Source organism: Bos grunniens, chromosome 9 (genome assembly GCF_055505025.1).
Source record: "Bos grunniens cultivar Pamir isolate PY7600 chromosome 9, Bosgru_T2T1.0, whole genome shotgun sequence".
Taxonomy (NCBI): Eukaryota; Metazoa; Chordata; class Mammalia; order Artiodactyla; family Bovidae; genus Bos; species Bos grunniens.
The window spans coordinates 67,134,095-67,153,402 of record NC_141173.1 but is presented as its reverse complement, the minus strand read 5'-3'; the positions used below and the strand labels follow the sequence as shown (position 1 = coordinate 67,153,402).

At 35.3% G+C, this 19,308-nt stretch overlaps 1 protein-coding gene across 10 annotated transcripts in view; it reads left to right on the top strand.

The window, feature by feature from the left end:
• PTPRK (protein tyrosine phosphatase receptor type K) overlaps nt 1-19,308 on the top strand; it is a 619,180-nt gene that overhangs the window by 491,474 nt on the left and 108,398 nt on the right. For all 10 annotated transcript variants that reach the window (XM_086317874.1, XM_086317871.1, XM_086317869.1 and 7 more), the window contains 4 exons: nt 4,841-4,950; nt 6,170-6,371; nt 9,090-9,195; nt 16,725-16,998. In XM_086317874.1, the coding sequence (XP_086174000.1) occupies nt 4,841-4,950; nt 6,170-6,371; nt 9,090-9,195; nt 16,725-16,998 (692 nt within the window). The remainder of the gene's footprint in view (nt 1-4,840; nt 4,951-6,169; nt 6,372-9,089; nt 9,196-16,724; nt 16,999-19,308) is intronic.

Here is a 19,308-nt window from a genome sequence, read left to right as displayed (position 1 = left end):
TATATAGATTCATTTGTGCTGTTTTTAGATTCCACATGTAAGTGATACCATATAGTATATGTCTTTCTGTGTCTGACTTCACTAATTGAAGTATTCTATAAATCCATCCATGTTGCTGTAAATGACAATATTTCATTCTTTTTATGATTGAGTAATATTTCGTTGTACGTATATTTACGTGTGTATGTGTATGTTTATACCACACCTGCTTAAGTCAGATGAATCAGTGGTAAAGAATTCACCTGCAGATGGAAGAGCCGCAGGAGATGCGGGTTCAATCTCTGGGTCAGAAAGATCTCTTTGAGAAGGGAATGTCTACCCACTCCAGTATTCTTGCCTGGAGAATTCCATGGACAGAGGAGCCTGGTGGGCTACAGTCCCTGGGATCGCAAAGAGTCAGACACGACTGAGCACTCACTCACTTTCCTTAAGCCAGTTGTCTGTTGAAGGGTACTTGAGTTTGTTTCCATATCTTGGCTACTGTAAATAGTGCTGCTATGAACCTTGGGATCCATGCATCTCTGAATTAGAGTTTTGTCTTTTCTGGATATATAACCAGAAGTGAGATTGCTGGATCATGTGATTATTCTATTTTTAGTTTTTTAAGGAACCTCCATATTGTTCTCCATAGTGGCTACACCAGTTTACATTCCCACCAACAGTGTGTGAGGATTCCCTTTTCTTCACATCCTTGCCAAGATTTAGTATTTGTAAACTTTTGCTGATGGCCATTCTGACACATGTGAGGTGATACATCCTTTTGGGTTTGATTTGCATTTCTCTCATAATTAGGATGCTGAGCATCATGTCATGTGCCAGTTGGTCATCGGTATGTCCTCTTCAGCAGAATGTCTGTTTAGGTCTTCTGCCCATTTCCTGACTGGGTTGTTTGGTTTTTTTGACATTCAGTTGTACAGGCTGTTTGTATATTTGGACATTAACCCCTTGCCATTTGCATTGTTTGCAAATACTTTCGTCCATTCTCCAAGCTATCAATTAGTTTTGCCGATGGTTTCCTTTGCTGTACAAAAGGTTTTAAGTTTGATTAGGTCTCACCTATTCATTGTAGACTATACATTTTATAACTTCTGAGTTAAGTAAAAAGAATGTACTCACATGTTTTATTGCCTACACTTAAAAGTGAAAAAAACATATATTTTCTTAATTGATATTAAGTCTCCGTTATACAAGTTTTATGCTTCTTTAGTCAGTCATAGGGACTTCCCTGGGTGTTCAGAGAGTAAGGAATCTGCCTGCGATGTGGGAGACCTGGGTTAGATCCCTGAGTGGGGAAGATCCCCTGGAGAATGAAATAGCAGCCCACTCCAGTATTCTTGCCTGGAGAATTCCATGGACAGAGGATCCTTGCAGGCTACAGTCAGTCCATGGGGTCGCAAAGAATTGGACATGACTAAGCAACTGACACTTCACTTCACTTAGTCATTCTCTAAAAATATAATTTATTTTGATGGTATTATTTGGTTTGAGTTTTTAGTCTGCTTTTCTTTCCACAAACCAAAGAATGCTGTAAGGCTTATTAAATTCCTTTTTCATATTGCATTCAATTTTTTAATTTATTTTTTATACATATATGACTAGATTACTAGTTAAGAGAATTGCCATGGAAATTTAAGTTATGTCCTAAAGTTGATCAAACTCATGACTATTCTATTTATTTTATCTAAAAAAATTTTTGTAAAAGTAAAATGGAACTATTTAGCCTAATTTCAATATTATTTTTTACCCTCCTTTTAACCTCTTTTGAAGAATGTTTTTATTATTTGTAATGATATTGAGTTGTATATTATTATTTCATGGTAGTAGAGTTGCAAAGTAATTCCTTCTGCTATAAAGTTTTTTTTTTTTGTTTTTTTTTTAAGTTTTGCTTTATATGTAAGACTAGATGAAGTTCAAGCTTTCTATGAAGTATTTGCAAATAATTCAGTCTTCAGATCAGAGCTCCAGTTTCTACATAGGGTATTTGATGTGTTTCAATGTTCCTGAATTGGGGGCACAGAATATCTAAATCACAATCTATTGTTGGAAGATGGATGGGTTGTGATGATCTAATTAAGTCAGTCTTACTAAATTATTGCTGCCCCATATACATAGAAAAATAATAAATTTTCAGTCATCTAGTTAAAGAATATAATTTCATGAATAGAATTCTGGGGACATCCATAAATCATGAGAGCAAAGCTAGAATGATTTCCCACCAGAACCCTAAAGTAGAAGTTATATTTAATTTATTGTATGCTTCTTTTAACGCATAGGTAGAATTTTTTGTATGAGATTTTGTTTTCATTTTTTATTCTTGCATTCATAAAAATCAATATTGTTAAGTTAACCCTGCAGGAAAACCTGGTTTGGGAATATTTTTTGGCTAATATAAAGCTTTCTTTTAATGTGTATTTATTATATTTTAAAGGCTGTTATGCTTATTTAATATTAGCCTACCCCACTCACATTTCATTCTCCTCTCTTCCACTTTGAGAATTACATTTTAAAGGATTTTCTTATGTGAAAAAAATTTTTTTTAGCTGAAGCAGCTCCCAAATAAATTACAAGCAGGGGAATAAAAGTCAGCATTCTGTTTCCATTAAAAGTTGTTGATGTGGAAATGTGAGGTGACAGTTCCTGCAATATAAAGACTGCAGTGGTGATGGTCTTAGTAACTTCATGTTGTATTTGCACAGATCATGTGTACATATAGATGTTTTTTGTATGTAGAACTATCTTCCTTCAAATGTAGAAATTATTGAACGTACTCTGTGCCCACACTCCTTTCCCTACATGTTTCATGTGTGTGTTCTCCTCTGTGTAATTCTTGCTCTCATTCACCATACTGGCCCCAGTACAAGGGCAGTAATTAGAACACTCTCGGCAATCATCTTCTCACAAACTTTTCCGTAAATGTATGAAGTGAATCCCGTTGACAGAGTAGTACATGTATAAGAAGAGCAGAAAAATACACCAATTCTGGGAAGGCTACTTTCTAATTCTACTGTTCTCTGTTCAATGCAGAATTTACTAACATTTAAAATGATCCCTATTTGTGAACAATTTGACACATCCATGCCATTTCGTTTTGTTGTTGTTGTTGTTGTTGTTGTCAAATCATGTTTGGTGAATGCCTATAGTAATTATAATACCATCAAATAAACATTTACTCACGAACTGGGGCTTTCCCTCCACCTCCTCCCAATAGCCACCCTCTATGAGAGGTGGGAAAAGGTGAATAAAAGCTTTCCCTTAAGTTACAGTTGTAAGCTTATTTCATTTGGGTGAAATAGAAACAATAGATATTCTCTTGCAGAACAAACTGATGCCCTTGGTAGCCTCAGCAGATGCCACAGATTACACACAGGGGCCATCACAGCCCCTCTACCTTGATAACTGCATAGCATGTGCCAGTAGTGGCCCTGGGAGTGAACAGGAGTGGATGCCTTTGGTTAACTTTCCCCCAAGCCCTCGGTTATTAGATGCATAAACATATCTTGTAGAGTTTAGTCCCGGCATCTTTTCTGTTTACTATGGGTTTTTTCCTTCATGAATTCATTATTAATGTGCCAAATTATGATGGCTGTCCCAGAGGTCATAACATCATTCATTGTCTCCTTCTGGATTGAAATAAATCTTACTCCTTTGACATATCATTCAGAATTTCTTGATGCTGCTGGCCACATTGCAATGCATTCCCTTTGATCCAGTGATTTTTAATTTATTTCCATCCTCACAAAATTGCTGTAGACTCTGAAACTACATTTCTAGATAATGTCATGTGTGAAGTTTCATGTGTAACGTTTCACTGAAACGTTAGATTAAGGAAAAATATTAATTAAAAAACTGAGTTGATATTTTCAAGAGAAAGCATACTTTCAAGCAAAGTAGGATGGATAGGATATATTTTTAAACATTAAGGGAACAAAAATGCTGGATATTTATGTAAATAAATAGCAACTAAATCTTTAAATAAAATACATAAAAGGAAAAACACAATAGTAAAGGATTTTGTATTTTGTCAATAGAAGCTGACACATCATTCATTGTTGCCACCGGGTATTGTCAGTTATATGACATTTGCAAATAAGGCCTGGAATGGTTTCTCACGTCTTGTCATACCTGGGGACACTTCAAAACTAGTTATGCTGATTGTTGAGTTCTAAAGAAGTCTGATGTTGTAAAGTGGTTTGATTCTTTGCTTTGAAAAAGGGAATTTCATTTAAAAGACTGAAGCAACAATTTTGAACCTATTCATCTAAAAGAGGTTTTTATACATTGCAATAATGCTCTTTTTTTAAAATTATAGAAATGTAATAAATGTAGCTATGAAAGACTGACTATTAATGAGCATGTTAATTCAGTACCGTATGGTTTGGCTTTTGAGTCTAAGGAGCATTAATTATTATTATTACTTATTATTTTATGAACATTGTTTATAGAGATACTTTAGGGGCTTATAATAATCTTCAAAAAATCATTCAGGGAAATCTTTCAGGGCAAGCTCTGTTCTTGAACCAAATTACAAATGAGCCTTCACATTATTAGAGGGATACAACAGAGAGAACTAGACTACACTATTTAGCTCTCTGAGGTGATAGAAAATTCTGTTGAATAAAAATAACTTTGCAGTTGTACATAATCTGCATTAGAAGCTTAGAGATTTATTTTAAATTCATATGTATTCCCACATAGTAAAAGCTTGTCATACAGCTTCTTTTCTTAGGGACACATTTTTATTTATTTTATTTACTTTTAACCTGTTTATCCAGCTTACATGTTTACTTTTTTATGTTTCTGATATAAGGATCCTTATAACCAATAATGTATTTATATGTAGTGCCTGGCCCTGTACCAGTCAATTCTCTTCAAGGAACCTCTTTTGAAAATAAGATTTTCCTGAACTGGAAAGAACCTTTGGATCCAAATGGAATCATCACTCAATATGAGGTACTGGGAGAATAGGAAGTTTAATGAAATGTGCATTGAAGGGGAGAAAAAGAAAATGTTACAGAGAAATAATGGAAAAGAAGTAAATGAGAATTAGAGGATTAAAATCACTATTAGTTCTTCTCTGTTTTAATTTATAAATTCCTCTAAGTATCAAAATGAATATTATATGGTACCTAGACTTTTCATATTCTTAAGTAAATATTGTTTTAAAGAAGTAGGATGGAATTTGCCAACAGACTTACTGGTGGTTGTAAAAAGAATAAATTTTTACAAAATTAAGAAATTCATATTTCATACTATGAGTTAGGGAAAACCATTGAATGAAGTTGCTTTTAGGGTAGGGGAAAACACCTGAAAAGCAAAATATATCATAAACCTCTCTATTCCAGAGCTTCATCTCAACTTTGAATATAAATCATTATCTTATTTGTACATGTGAAAAGATGAAAATAAAATGTCCTTTTAATTGCACAGATATGTGATCTGTTCTTGGGTACTCAGTGTTGTTTCCAGTATAAAATACGTTTTAGTGGCCACAGAGTGCATTATGAAAATGGAGAATTTTGCTTTTTTTCACTTTTAGTGATTGGTCTATTCAAAGTATTTTTCTTGATTCAGTTTTGGTGGGAATTTCTTGTGTTTCACATGCATTACATTATATATGACCATAAGATTTTATATAAATATGTATTCATATTTATGGCTTCCCTGGTGGCTCAGTGGTAAAGAATCTGCCTGCCAATTCAGGAGACACGGGTTCAATCCCTGGGTCAGGAAGATCCCCTGGAGAAAGAAATAGCAACCCACTCTGATATTCTTGCTTGGGAAATCCTGTGGACAGAGGATCCTGATGGGCTTCAGTCCATGGGGTCACAAAAGAGTCAGACACGACTTAGTGACTAAAAGAACAACAACATTCATATTTAATTATATTGATTTATCTTTTGATGGAAGAAAATAGATGTATATTGATCCAGTCAGATAACTCTAGGTTTATCTGTAGATAAATAGATAGAGATGGACAGACAAACAGATAATAGATACAGAATAACAGTGAAATAACCATATCAAAATGAGAAAGAAAAGAAGGGGAAAAAAATGTGATTCACTCCACACAGATGCCCTTGAGTGCTATCTTATTTAAAGGGTTTTTTTTTTTAGAATGTATTATGATATGTATTGGATATGTAATAGGAAATAATATTTCTTAAAACAGGTCAGTTACAGCAGCATAAGATCATTTGATCCTGCAGTTCCTGTGGCTGGACCTCCCCAGACTGTATCAAATTTATGGAACAGTACACACCATGTCTTCATGCATCTCCATCCTGGGACCACCTACCAGTTTTTCATAAGAGCCAGCACTGTCAAAGGTTTTGGGCCAGCCACAGCCATCAATGTGACCACCAATATCTCAGGTATGAAATGAATAAAGTGCAAACAGAATTGGTTTGTAATAGCATATCCTAAAGAATCACAAATACACTGAGTGTAATTCATGTCATTTTTTGAATCTTTAATATAGTTAGTCATGATTGAAATCAAAAGTTTATAAATTCTTTTTGTTCTTCCATGTTCATTTTTATTATAATTCTACGGAGCAAAACAATTCAGTACATGGATATTTGGTTTGAACTTTAAAACTTGGTTACAATCACTATATCTTGGGAACACATAATAATCAAGCTAAGGCTAATGAAATTTATGGTTAGTGTGGTTCCCAGGTGTACTTGAACTTTTAAAGTAATTTATCCCTTGAGTCTAGTAATTCTATCCTTTAGCAATTTAAAAACAATTTAGAGTGAAATTGAGGTATTGGAGGCATGATGCTTCTCAGTATGATTTATGCATATGTGTGTGTATGTATAGTGCACATATGATATACACACATATGTAATATAATACTCATATACATTTGTACCTATTTAATCTGTTTATTCTACTTCCTAAATAACTCCCAGATGACTTGCCTCTTTCTCATGTCACCATTTCTACCTCTCCATCTGGATTGTATTTAAAGCTATCATTGACATATCTTTCTAAGTAGCACTCTTGCCTTTAGACTTATCTTGCTCCTGTGTTTTTTTTGTTTTTCTATTGATCTCTGTACAACATTTATTTCTTTCTTAATTTTTTTCAAAATCTAATATATAATATTTACTGTATTATGCCTACTATGATATTTTTACATGATTAGCATTTGTGGCACTTCATTTTATGGCCCTTTTCATCCTTTTCTCCTATCCATGGGCTTCCCTGGTGGCTCAGAGGGTAAAGCGTCTGCCTGCAATGCAGGAGACCCGGGTTCAATCCCTGGGTTGGGAAGATCCCCTGGAGAAGGCGATAGCACCCCACTCCAGTATTCTTGCCTGGAGAATCCCATGGACAGAGGAGCCTGGTGGGCTACAGTCCACGGGATCGCAGAGTCGGACATGACTGAGCGACTTCACTTTCATTCCTATCCATAAATCCAAAGTTCCAGTCACAGCAAACTATTATATTGTCCGTGTCCTTTCACATAATGGTATCTTCATATATTCTGTTTTTTTATCTCTGGTATATTTTTCCCATGTTCTCTCTTTCTGATGAGCTTTTACTCTTCTTTTAATATTCAGCTTAAGCACTGCCTAAATAGTGAAGTCCTCTCTGTTTTATCTTCCAGGTTCCCAGCACTAGTTTAGAAGAGTGTGGTCCCCCAGCATCAACTTCAAATTAAAATGTCCTAGAAATGTACATTATCAGGTCCCTCCCCAGACTTTCTGAATCAGAAACGGTAGACAAATGGGACAGCATTCTGCATTTTTATTTTAAGAGCTCTCCAGAAGTTTCTAATCTCCCTAGTCTGAGAACCACTGTCTAACTGTCTCCTATTTTGGTCACCTAAATTCTTCTATAATTTTTTGGTGTTTATGAGACTGTCACTCTTGATAAATCTGAATACCTACTTTTAACTCTATAAATGTCAAAAACCATGCTTCATTTACTTCTATATTTATAGCACTTCTTGTAAAGTTTAACACATAGTAAGTATTCAGTAAATGTTCAATGAGTGAATGCAATACTTTAAACTTTTTATTAGATACCATTTGTTCATAGTTTTTCTGGTAATGTACATATTTCACTGGTCATATCCTCCCTTAAACGTCTTTCTGCATGGAAATGATCAAAAGCCATTTAAGGTTATTCACCCAGTTCAGGATTAGGAAGCCTCCTTACCCCCCAAAATTATCAAATATTTTGAAAAAATTTAGATTTCTTCTTTTTAAGAATCTGACAACGAGGGCTCTAATTCTTGGAAATTAACAGCCAAAGTGCTCATTTCCGTTCAGCATACTTTCTAGATATGTCTCTATTGTGACCACAGTGGTGAAAGTGATCAAGATCAATGCTAGGTCATTCCACAACCTTTAGGTCGAAGCAGCACCACCTCCCCAGGCAGCCTTTTACCTAACTTCCTGCCATTTCTGTCTCCACATCTCCATGTGCAACTCCATTACCGGAACTCCCCAGAGTCTATGCTATTAACACCTTCCTCCCATCCCATCAATGCTGGTTTCAAGATCTCAGGAACCTAGAAGTTAAAACATATTCATAAAATGTTTGGAGTGTGTGTCACAAGTTGCAGATTATAATTTAAAATTTAACAAGTCTTCTTATCTTCTGCTGCTTTAGGTTCTCAGAGTTAACATTCAGTGGCATTTGTTAAGGTATAGTTTAATTTCAAGCATTAAATTGATTTTTTTCCTTCATTCAGTTCAGTCGCTCAGTCGCCTGTCCGACACTTTGTGACCCCATGGACTGCAGCACACCAGGCCTCCCTGTCCATGACTAACTCCTGGAGTTTACTCAAACTCATGCCCATCACCGATGCCATCCAACTATCTCATCCTCTGTCATCCCCTTCTCCTCCCACCTTCAGTCTTTCCCAGCCTCAGGGCCTTTTCAAATGAGTCAGCTCTTCTCATCAGGTGACCAAAGTATTGGAGCTTCAGCTTCAGCATCAGTCCTTCCAATGAAAATTCAGGACTTATTTCCTTTAGGATGGACTGGTTGGATCAGGATCATTTATTCAGTTTGAACTATGATATATTCTTGTTTATTGATTGAAACTTTCCCCCTCATTAATCATTTATCAGCTCCAACTTTACCTGACTACGAAGGAATTGATGCCTCTCTCAATGAAACTGCCACCACGATAACAGTCTTGTTGAGGCCAGCACAGGCGAAAGGTGCACCTATCAGGTAAGAGGGGAAAACCGTAGTCAGAGGGAAAACAGCCAGGAGAACAGATGTTTTCTCACAGCCATTCAGCAGCCAATATAGTGGTTCATCTTTAAGAGAAGTTCATTTGACAGCTCGTATCAGAATGGTTTTATTTTTGTTTTGTTTGTGTTTGTTTGTTTTTTTGGTCAAACCTATGAAGAGATTTTTAAGAGTAAAATTCTAAGGGGATTTTGAGATATTCATGAACTGAACCATTCACCTCTCTGTACTGTTTGATTTAAGAGCATTTAAGAAAAGAATTTTTTCTTTCTCTAGCCCCATTTCGTTTCCCTTCCTCTGTTGGTATCTGTGGTATACGAGCTTTGAAGGTATTTGTCAAGAATAGAGTGAGAAAATAACCCCTGTCCGTTGTATTAAATCTGTTATGAATAAATTCCACATGAGTGAAATTATTGATTGAATAATAATATAGATTGCTATGCTATGCTATGCTAAGTCACTTCAGTCGTGTCCGACTCTGTGTGACCCCATAGACGGCAGCCACCAGGCTCCCCCATCCCTGGGATTCTCCAGGCAAGAACACTGGAGTGGGTTGCCATTTCCTTCTCCAATGCATGAAAGTGAAAAGTGAAAGTGAAGTCGCTCAGTCGTGTCCGACTCTTCGCGACCCCATGGACTGCAGCCTACCAGGCTCCTCCATCCATGGGATTTTCCAGCAAAAGTACTGGAGTAGGGTGCCATTGCCTTCTCCGAATAATATAGATTACATAATAATAATATATTTTCATAAATATGATTGAAAAATAGGAAACTTTTAGGAAATAAAAGGAGAATAGTTAAAATGAATGTGGCTTATGTAACCTTTTAATTCCTAAATTGTTGCTTATTGGAAATTTCATAGTAAATATTAAAATTCAATTTGCCATTTAACTTAACTATCTAGTATTAAAACCTCCCACATATTATCCTCATCTTGAAGAAATTATGAGCCATGTTAGTTTCACGGATTGAGTGAAATTATTTCAATGATTTTAATTCCTGTGTATTTGTAATTAGATAAATGTACAAAACTTTAGTAGGTTTCCATTTGAAACTTGTAGATTTGTTGGGTATTTTTGTTTATATCCTTTTCTGGAGAAATAAATCAAGGCACAGAAACCATTGCAGGTATATCATAATTGAGTCATCTCAAGTTGTTTACATATTCATAAAATATTAATCTTTGTGCATTATATGACACACTTGACCTTATGGGCACATATTAACCATGTAAATAATCCTGTATCACTGGAAAGGAAGAAATATGTTTGTTAATTAAAAAAGAAAATATTGATAAAGGAACCTGAGTCCATAAAGGAAACCCTTACCTCATATCTGGCTAAAAGTCACAGTAATACCACAGCAGAGCAAAAAGAGATGATCGGATACATTTGTAATAGAGGCACTGGATACTTGAAAATGCAAAGTCTATAATATTCTTCATGAATGAGTGATCTGTGAGGAACTCTGATTTCTGATCCAAAGAAGAAAGAGAAAATGTCTGCATTCAACATCTTTTACTATTGACAAGTAATCAGAGTTATTCACATCTTCTACCTGTGATAAAATTTACTTTATACTTGTTCAGTTCTACTACTGTTGTTTAAATGAGCTGCCTTTTTAGAGTTATATTTGAGTGAACTCAGCTCTACTTAATGTAAGTTGCACACATAGTATATTATTATTATTACACAATAGTGCCACATAATGTAGCCTAAGCTCTTTATTAATTTAATGAAATTATTATACAAATATTAATTGACCATGTATTATGTGCAAGGCACTGTGCTAAGCATTGTAAACCAAATAAAACAATCGCAACAGAGCACAGACCTTTGCCCAGATTTGTCATGGACAATCTGTGTCTGCAATGAGAGGGGTCTTCATCCTTGTAAATCTTTTTGCTCATAGTTGATGTTCACGGACTTTGTTGAATTTTTGAATATATGTATCTAAGTCACAAGTCTTTCTTTGACTTTATTTGCATTTACTTACCATTATATTTGCATTATATTTGTGAACAAATAATGTATACCCCAGTGAAAAGTCTTGTCCTAAATAATGCAGAACTTAGTATCACCAACCACTTTATTCTTCAGTATTCATTAAGACTGTGTCCATACACTAAAGTAAAATTTGTATAGTGCAGTTCTAACAAGTGTGATTCTTTGACAAAATTAATTTTTGAATATATATTATTCTAATGGGCTTCCCTGGTGGCTGAGACAGTAAAGAATTTGCCTGCAATGCAGGAGACCTAGGTTCAATCACTGGGTTGGGAAAATCCCCTGGAGAAGAGAATGGCCACCCACTCCAGTATTTTTGCCTAGAGAATCCCATGGACAGAGGAGCCTGGTGGTCTACAGTCCACTGGGTCACAAAAATTCGGACACAAATGAACGACAAGCACAATCATTCTAAAGCTTGAAAGTTGCTGCTTGACTTAACTAGTCCTTTGAATCTCCTCACCAACTTTTTGAGATCTAGCCTTAAAACTGTCATTACTTGACAATCATTACTATGATTCAAAATTAATATTACCAACATTTGGAATCATTTCCCTAGAATGCATAATTTATTTTTTTCTAAAGCATTTTATATATTTCTGAAATGAATTCAGATTTTAACCTGAGTAGATATAATTATAAATTAGAATTCATAGAATGTCCCAGTTATTAAAAGACTGACCCAATGTAGCTGTGTTTTCAAATAATGAAAATAGCAGTGAAATGTTGCAAAAGCACAAGAGAAGAGTTCCTCAGTGGTGAATTCAGTTTGTTGTAAGATGTAATAAATGAATATGTGTTTTATCACACCTTTTTCCAAATATAAGCTCAGCCAGTTTTAAGCTGGCAAGAAACTATCTATTCTAAGGTATAACTAAATGTTTATTTTGTAGGCAAAACCTATTCTTGCATTTTAGAATATTAAGTACCATATATTTTAAGTTAGATAATTAGGACATAGTCATGAAATGCCATCAAAACCATCATTTTCCCCACAATTATATTAGAAAAAGAAATTATCTGATGCTCAGTGATAGCTTAATGGGCTTCCCAGGTGGTGCCAGTGGTAAAAATCCCACCTGCCAGTGCAGGAGGCATAAGACATGTGGATTTGATCCCTGGGTCAGGAAGATCCTCTGGAGGAGGGCATGGCAACCCACTGCAGTATCCTTGCCTGGAGAGTCATGGACAGAGGAGCCTGGCAGGCTACAGTCCATGGGGTCACAAAGAGTCAGACAGAACTGAAGTGGCTTAGCACTCAAGATAGCTTAACAGGAATACAGATCAAAATACAGAACTGGGTTTAGCTGGAGTTCAAACCTTGTATATTAGAGTTACTCCCTGGGTCAGCTGGTCACTTATACACAAGTTGAAACATTATGACTACCCTCTTCGTTCATCTGCAGAATATTTCATTTCATCCCAGAATTTTAAAGAGATTAAATAATTGCACCTGAATTTTCCCACCAGTGTCACACAAGAAAACTTATTTGAATTCCAGATAAAAATGCTTTGAAATTTAAGCAAAGATGGACATAGCACTTTTCCCCCATTTCATGAGTACACAGGTCTTATGGTCCAAGTAGAATCAAATAGATGTTGTCTTAACTTAATGTTTATTTTGCAAATGTTTAGGTAACAATGGTGACACAAGTTTGAATTGGATAATGTGTATTTGAAGGTAGTGAGAGCAAGATGGAGATAGAAGAATGTGGTAAGGTATTAACCCCAGTATAATGAGTACAGATTTTGACAGTGGGAGAGCATCACATAATTTTGACAAAATAGAATGTTAGAGAAATGTAGTTAATGTTCAAAGTGGTGTTTGAGCAAAATATCAGCAGTATTGAAAATAATGCTCTTTTGCCTTCTCCATGGACGCTCATGGTGTATAGAGAATATTCAAAAAATAACTGACTGAATGGGTGGCTAGATAGGTGGGTGCCTAGATTACATGATGGAGAAAGGAAGGCAAGGAAACTAGGCCGGTAACATGATCATAAAGTTATCAATACTTCCCTAAGGATGGAAGCAATTGAGATGAGAAGAAATCGTATATTGCAAGGGAGCTAGAACATGATTTAAAATAAAATTTGTTAACATTAATGCCAACATTTTGAACTTTGTTGATTCTTAAACTAGTAGTTCCTCTTACAGAAATAGGAAAGTCGTGAGAGACCTGCTTTGCACGGTTAAGAAGTGAAGAGATGGGGAGCAGGAAATGTAACGGACATCAAAATGATAATTATGTAAAGCAACTATACTCCAATAAAAATTAATTTTAAAATATGGTAATTAAGCCTTTACTCTAAAAAAAAAAAAAAAAGTCTTTACTCTGTGGATTATCAGAATGTTGGCACTGGGGCAGTCAATAGGAATGATGGTGGCTATGAGATCTGGGAGGTTTGTTGGTTAGAGGAATTGTAAAACATTGGAGCTAGGGAATTTCTCCTAAAGCTTTAAGGAGACATTTTCAATTAAAAAATGAGGAAGTATACATTGTATACTTTGTGACTTGGTATCACCTAGAAATCATATAAGCTAAAACTTAAATCAGAATCACAGAGGGTTTACTTACTAATGGGTTAAAAAAAAATCCATGGAAGGCAAAGGTGACTTTGCGTTCATATCCAACATTTTTAAGCGTTAAATCAGGAAGAATATCTACCATGTCTATCATATAATTGCTTTGAGTTAATGGCAAAAATCCTTATAAAGTCTTACAGCTGAAGGGAAGTTGTGTGAAAGAAGTCATTATGTAGCCTCCTAAAAAACTAAAAATGATGCCATACCAATGTTTAATCAAATTAAAGTATAGTATAATGAAATCATCCTTAGTTTTTTACCATAAAGAAATCATATTTTGAGTGTTGAGTAGATTCATGATGTCAGTATATTGATTTTAACCTAATTATAGAAATATTTTTAAAATGTAATTAAGAAGAATGGGGAAATATGAAATATAGGAAGAGTGAATAAAATTATTCATGTGGCTTTGGAATATTTAAAATTGCCAGAGTACTAAACTCAAGTAATATTTAGATCTAGTTAGACTTAAGTACCATTAGGTAATTAGACACCACAAGAATGAAAGAGCATAGGCCAATTTCATGTAATCAGTCAAATAACTTTTAATTTGATTTCTTATTTCTTACTTTCTGCCCTTTAATTAATTTGTAGTGATAAATAAGTATCAAGGAAAAAACAACTTTAGAAAAATGAGGAGTATATGGTTAAAGAACAGCCTACTCAGACAAATTGAACAAGGAAGATAAGAAAATTTATTTTAAAAATGAACTTTATAATTTTAGTTTGGAGCTCCATCTCAAGTTCAATGAGATCTTTCCCAAAGAGCAGACTTGTCTTCTCTTATTCCTCTCCAACATCAGCAGTTTGCTTTTGTTCTTAATAGATCTGAAGAGACAAGCTGTCGTTTGTGAAGTTCTTTAATTTGGATTGTACAACCTGTGTCAGTTTAATAGAATTAGTTAAGACTGAATGTTCACTAGATGTTCTGGATTTTTCTAGAGATGTGGGCTAATTAACAAGGAATTTATTTTTAAAGATTAAGTTAAAGATTAACAAGGTTGGGTAATTATCAATATTGTCCATTAGGATAAGAATATAAGGTTAGATTTATTCGAGTAGTATGCATATGTGAGTTTATCCATATATATGAATGTATCCATAGGATATACAGATGTATAACATATAAATATGGATTCTAAATTGAAAATAAGCAGAAAAAGAAAAGACTAGGCTTGCTTAACATAACATGTGTCAGCTATGATCTTCTCTCTCTCTCGCTCTCCAAGGGCTATGCTTATGTTTCCCCGTATTTTAAAATTGACAAGTGCCTGCTCCACATACCCCTCAGAGAGCATGTATCTTGTCAATAGCATTCCTTGGAGCTTAGAGACCCAACTTGGCAGAGGTATACGGAAATAATTTCAAATAACATAGAATTCTGCCTTAGTTAACTTTCTCAAATCTCAATTTCTGACATTAGTACAATTTCTGTCCTATTTCTAAAGGAAAGGAGATTGATACCAACCTGCCTATTTCTTAGCACAGTTTTAATGGAAAATGGGAACTTAAATAATTAGGAGGAAAAGAAAATCTTTAATATACAAATCTCCTTTCTCTTAATCTGTGCAACTTTCCTGTTTGTAAGTATGACGGAGTGTGTATTAAGTTAAACTTTTATACTCGATTCTAAACTAGCATAGAATTTAATGTTTATTGTCTTAGATGCAACTTTTATCTCTCTCTTTCTCTCTCCTTTATTTTTTGGAAGTTCATTAAAGAAAATGTTCTATTACTGCTGGCGATTCATTGAATAGCAACTATTTTCTCTATATAGAATGATCTAATTTGCCTGGAAACTCAAGATTCAAACATACAGCCCTACACACAGCCGATTTATTTTTAATTTATATGTGACCATAGTACTTTCTCTCATAATTGTCAGGAATTTAAATTACATATTTTTTACAAATTTATTATATATATATGTAATATACAATAAAACAACAATATATTAATAATGTCCATTTTCTCACATGTACATTACCTTCAAATTTTGTACATTACCTAAAAAATGTATATTTTCCTAAAGAATGTCCTACAGAGAAAATTATTAATATACCAGTTTCAGAAATAGAATTAAAATTTTAATTAGTGGTGAGATAGATATTACTTTAAAGTTCAATTATTTTCTCTCCTTTCCTCTGTAAAAGACTAGCTATTAGAGAAAAGTTTTAAGACTTTTAAGAAAGGTATTAGAAGCTTTAGGTTTGAGCTTTAATAGGCCAAATACCATCTGTTTCTACAATTTGTAACATTTTATTATTAACAACTCTAGAAGAAGGAGGCAGTCTATTTCAGTGGCGAGGACAGATTTCTGTCCATCTGTGCCCGTATTGCAGCATGTCACTTGTGCTTTAGATCTGCATAGCTCTGAGCCAGTGTTGATGCCATGGCAAGGTCAAGAGGTGGAGAAGCCTGTCAGCACATCCTGTCTCTAGCGTGATGACAACCACAAGCTGTGCTTCAAGCCCCGCCCTGAGGCAGTCACTCTGTTGAGCCTTGGAGCGAGGCCTTCCACACTATGATTTCAAAGGAAAATGTTAACTTTAAACATTTTAAAATATCAGACAAAAAACTTAATGTATGATATGTCTCTGGTTAATGTCAGGTTCCTTATTAAGGGATCTCATCTCTCAACATTTAAAAATGTGCAGAGTTCTATGGTGATTTTTCTTTTCTTTCTTTTTTTTCAGGTCCTTAGTGATTATATTGGGGTTGGGGGAAGCAGAATCCATGTGAAATGCTATTTTACTGCAAAAAAGCTTGAAAATCAGAATACAGGAGATTAAGACTGACTTTAAAGACTGAAACATTGCATGTTGATATTAAACACCCCATTCCTTTTTTTGAGAAAGCTCAGTATCTAGAATCTCTAATTGTGTGCTTCGTTTTTCCTTTTCTTTTTCCAAAAAGTGCCTATCAGATTGTTGTGGAGGAACTGCATCCCCACCGAACCAAGAGAGAAACCGGAGCCATGGAATGCTACCAGGTTCCTGTCACGTACCAGAACGCCATGAGTGGGGGTGCACCATACTACTTTGCTGCCGAACTGCCCCCAGGGAATCTTCCGGAACCTGCCCCATTCACAGTGGGCGATAACAGAACCTATCAGGGCTTTTGGAACCCCCCTTTGGCTCCACGCAAAGGATACAACATCTATTTCCAAGCCATGAGTAGTGTGGAGAAGGTGAGCGTCCTCCAAGATTTTGCTTTTTCACTGCCCTGAGGATTAGCCACAGTCAAATGTTATAAATACTCAGTAACATTTGTCAGGGGAAGAAAAAAAAAATTCAGTGTGTAGGGGGTGTTGTTTCTGTTCCTAGCAGCATGCACGGTTTGGGGCCTACTGTAGGGGTGGGGCTCCATGCCAGTTATATTGCACAGGATTCCTGTTTCCTAGTAACTGCTTCTCTTTGAGCCCTCTTCAGGAAAGCCCACAAGAGCAATTGTGAGTAAAATGATTTGAAAAGATGGGTGTACTATTGCCAGGCCTCCAGCCCCTGTAAACATAGGGCATTGTTCTGTCTTTTTTGCTCAATAGTGGCACACTTCAGGAGATTAAATTTACTACAGGATAAACAGAATGCTTGTTCCACAGCAGGCTAATAAACCCTTATAAAGTTTTCAGGGGGTACAAGCCAAATAGTAAATAACTGGTAACAATCCTCTGATTACAAAGTAATAGGGCGCCTGTGGTAGATCTGACAGAACCTAAACAGAAGGCAGCCTGGCGATGGCGGGATGCTGTGCGGTTAGAGAAGTCTGTTTTCTGTTCCCTGGCGGCCCCTCCTTTTCCCATTTTGGACACAGTTGTTTTTGAACACTGCCACGGCTCCCAAATGAATATTGAAGAGGGAAAAACAACAGAAAGTTAGAAACTACCAGCGGTTCCATATGTAGGGAAATAACCTGGGCTTTCATGTCTCATGCTGTTCTCCTGAAAGATTTTCTTTCCTAAAGCATATTTTATTTATTTATTTTTTGCAGGGAGGTATAGAAAAAAAATTGAGAATGGAAACCTTCTACAACTTAAAATTCAATAGAAGAATGACAATATTATGTACTTTGTAGCTATATAGGAAATTGTTGGGTTTGAGGAATTGAGTCCCTGAGACGGGTACCTGGGAGATGATGTGGAATATCCAATTGCAGCAGTCCTATTATATCCTGGAATCATTTCATTGCACGACATAGTAATCTATTTGCATTTCTGTAAGGGATCGTGAGAACTTAGGGTATTGACTGGGTGCTTTTGAATGAAAACTTAATCTTTGTGCTTACTTGTATGGTTGGATTACAGTATAAGGAAAGGAAAATGTCCCAGCATCTTCTAAGATGTACTTCAAAGCCAGAGGCTGCTCATGATTAAAAATGCTCTTCTCATCTTCTAGTTTATTTTTATGTAAGTAGGAGTCAGCTGCCTACTTTCTACCCACACATCATTCCGTACCGCTGCCATGATGGGGCTGCTCAAATAAGAGACAACCACAGAAGTTTTATTCCATTCTGGGTATAAAGTAGCATAGTTCTGTGTTTGGGTATTCATCTTTAGAGAGGTGAGAGATTCCAAATTAACTTTTGTAACTTGGTCTGTGGTATGAGAAAAGTGTTAATGAATGTCTGTTACTTATAAAGAATTTTCTCTGGCACTCTTTAAAAGCTTTGATATGAATTTTCTCTTCTAATTGTTAATATATCTACATGTGGTTTAACCAAAGTACAGAATAGCAATAGTATGTTTCACAATTATCTTGGAAAAAAAGTATTAAAATTGACATGGCTTCTACCAACAGAGACCGGTAATCCTGATGGAGTTAACAGCAATTGCTTTTAAGAAATCAAAATTCCTTTGAGCCTTTATGGTACTCTGAAATAGTCTCTTGGAGTGTACTGTGAAGGCTTTAGGTCAAAGTTAAATAATAAAAGTGCAGATTTTCATTTTTAATTACTAATTTTTACCTCAATGCTTTACTTTAATTTAAAAATAACAAATGCTTAGGAGGAAAGTATATAAAGTCTTGGTTTATCTGTCTATAAAACTACCCAAGATGGAGTTACATACACATCTTGAAAACAAATAGTCTCTGTTCTGTTCACCGCCTTTAACATCCCATCCAACCTCTTGGATTCAAGGATATATATTCAAAGATATAAACTGAATGAACTAAATTTTGGAGGAGCAAACTGCAGACCTCGAAGTGTGTTTCACCCTCCTACTACCAGTCCACAACATTTAAAAACAAAAGGAAGAGAAAAGATTTTTTAAATTCTGAAATGTCTTGTCCTTTCCCATTTCTCCTTCAACTTCCTGATCTCATCTGTCTAGCAAGAGGAAGAAAAATAATCCCACCAAAAAATATTTAATCCCTAACACCTAAATTAAAAAAGAAAAAAGAGCAGATGAAATATACTGCAACTGTGATGCAATTTTATGACTTTCATCATTTAGCTCCTTAGTCATGCTAGAATCAAAGCAAAACTGTCTAGTATTCAGCTT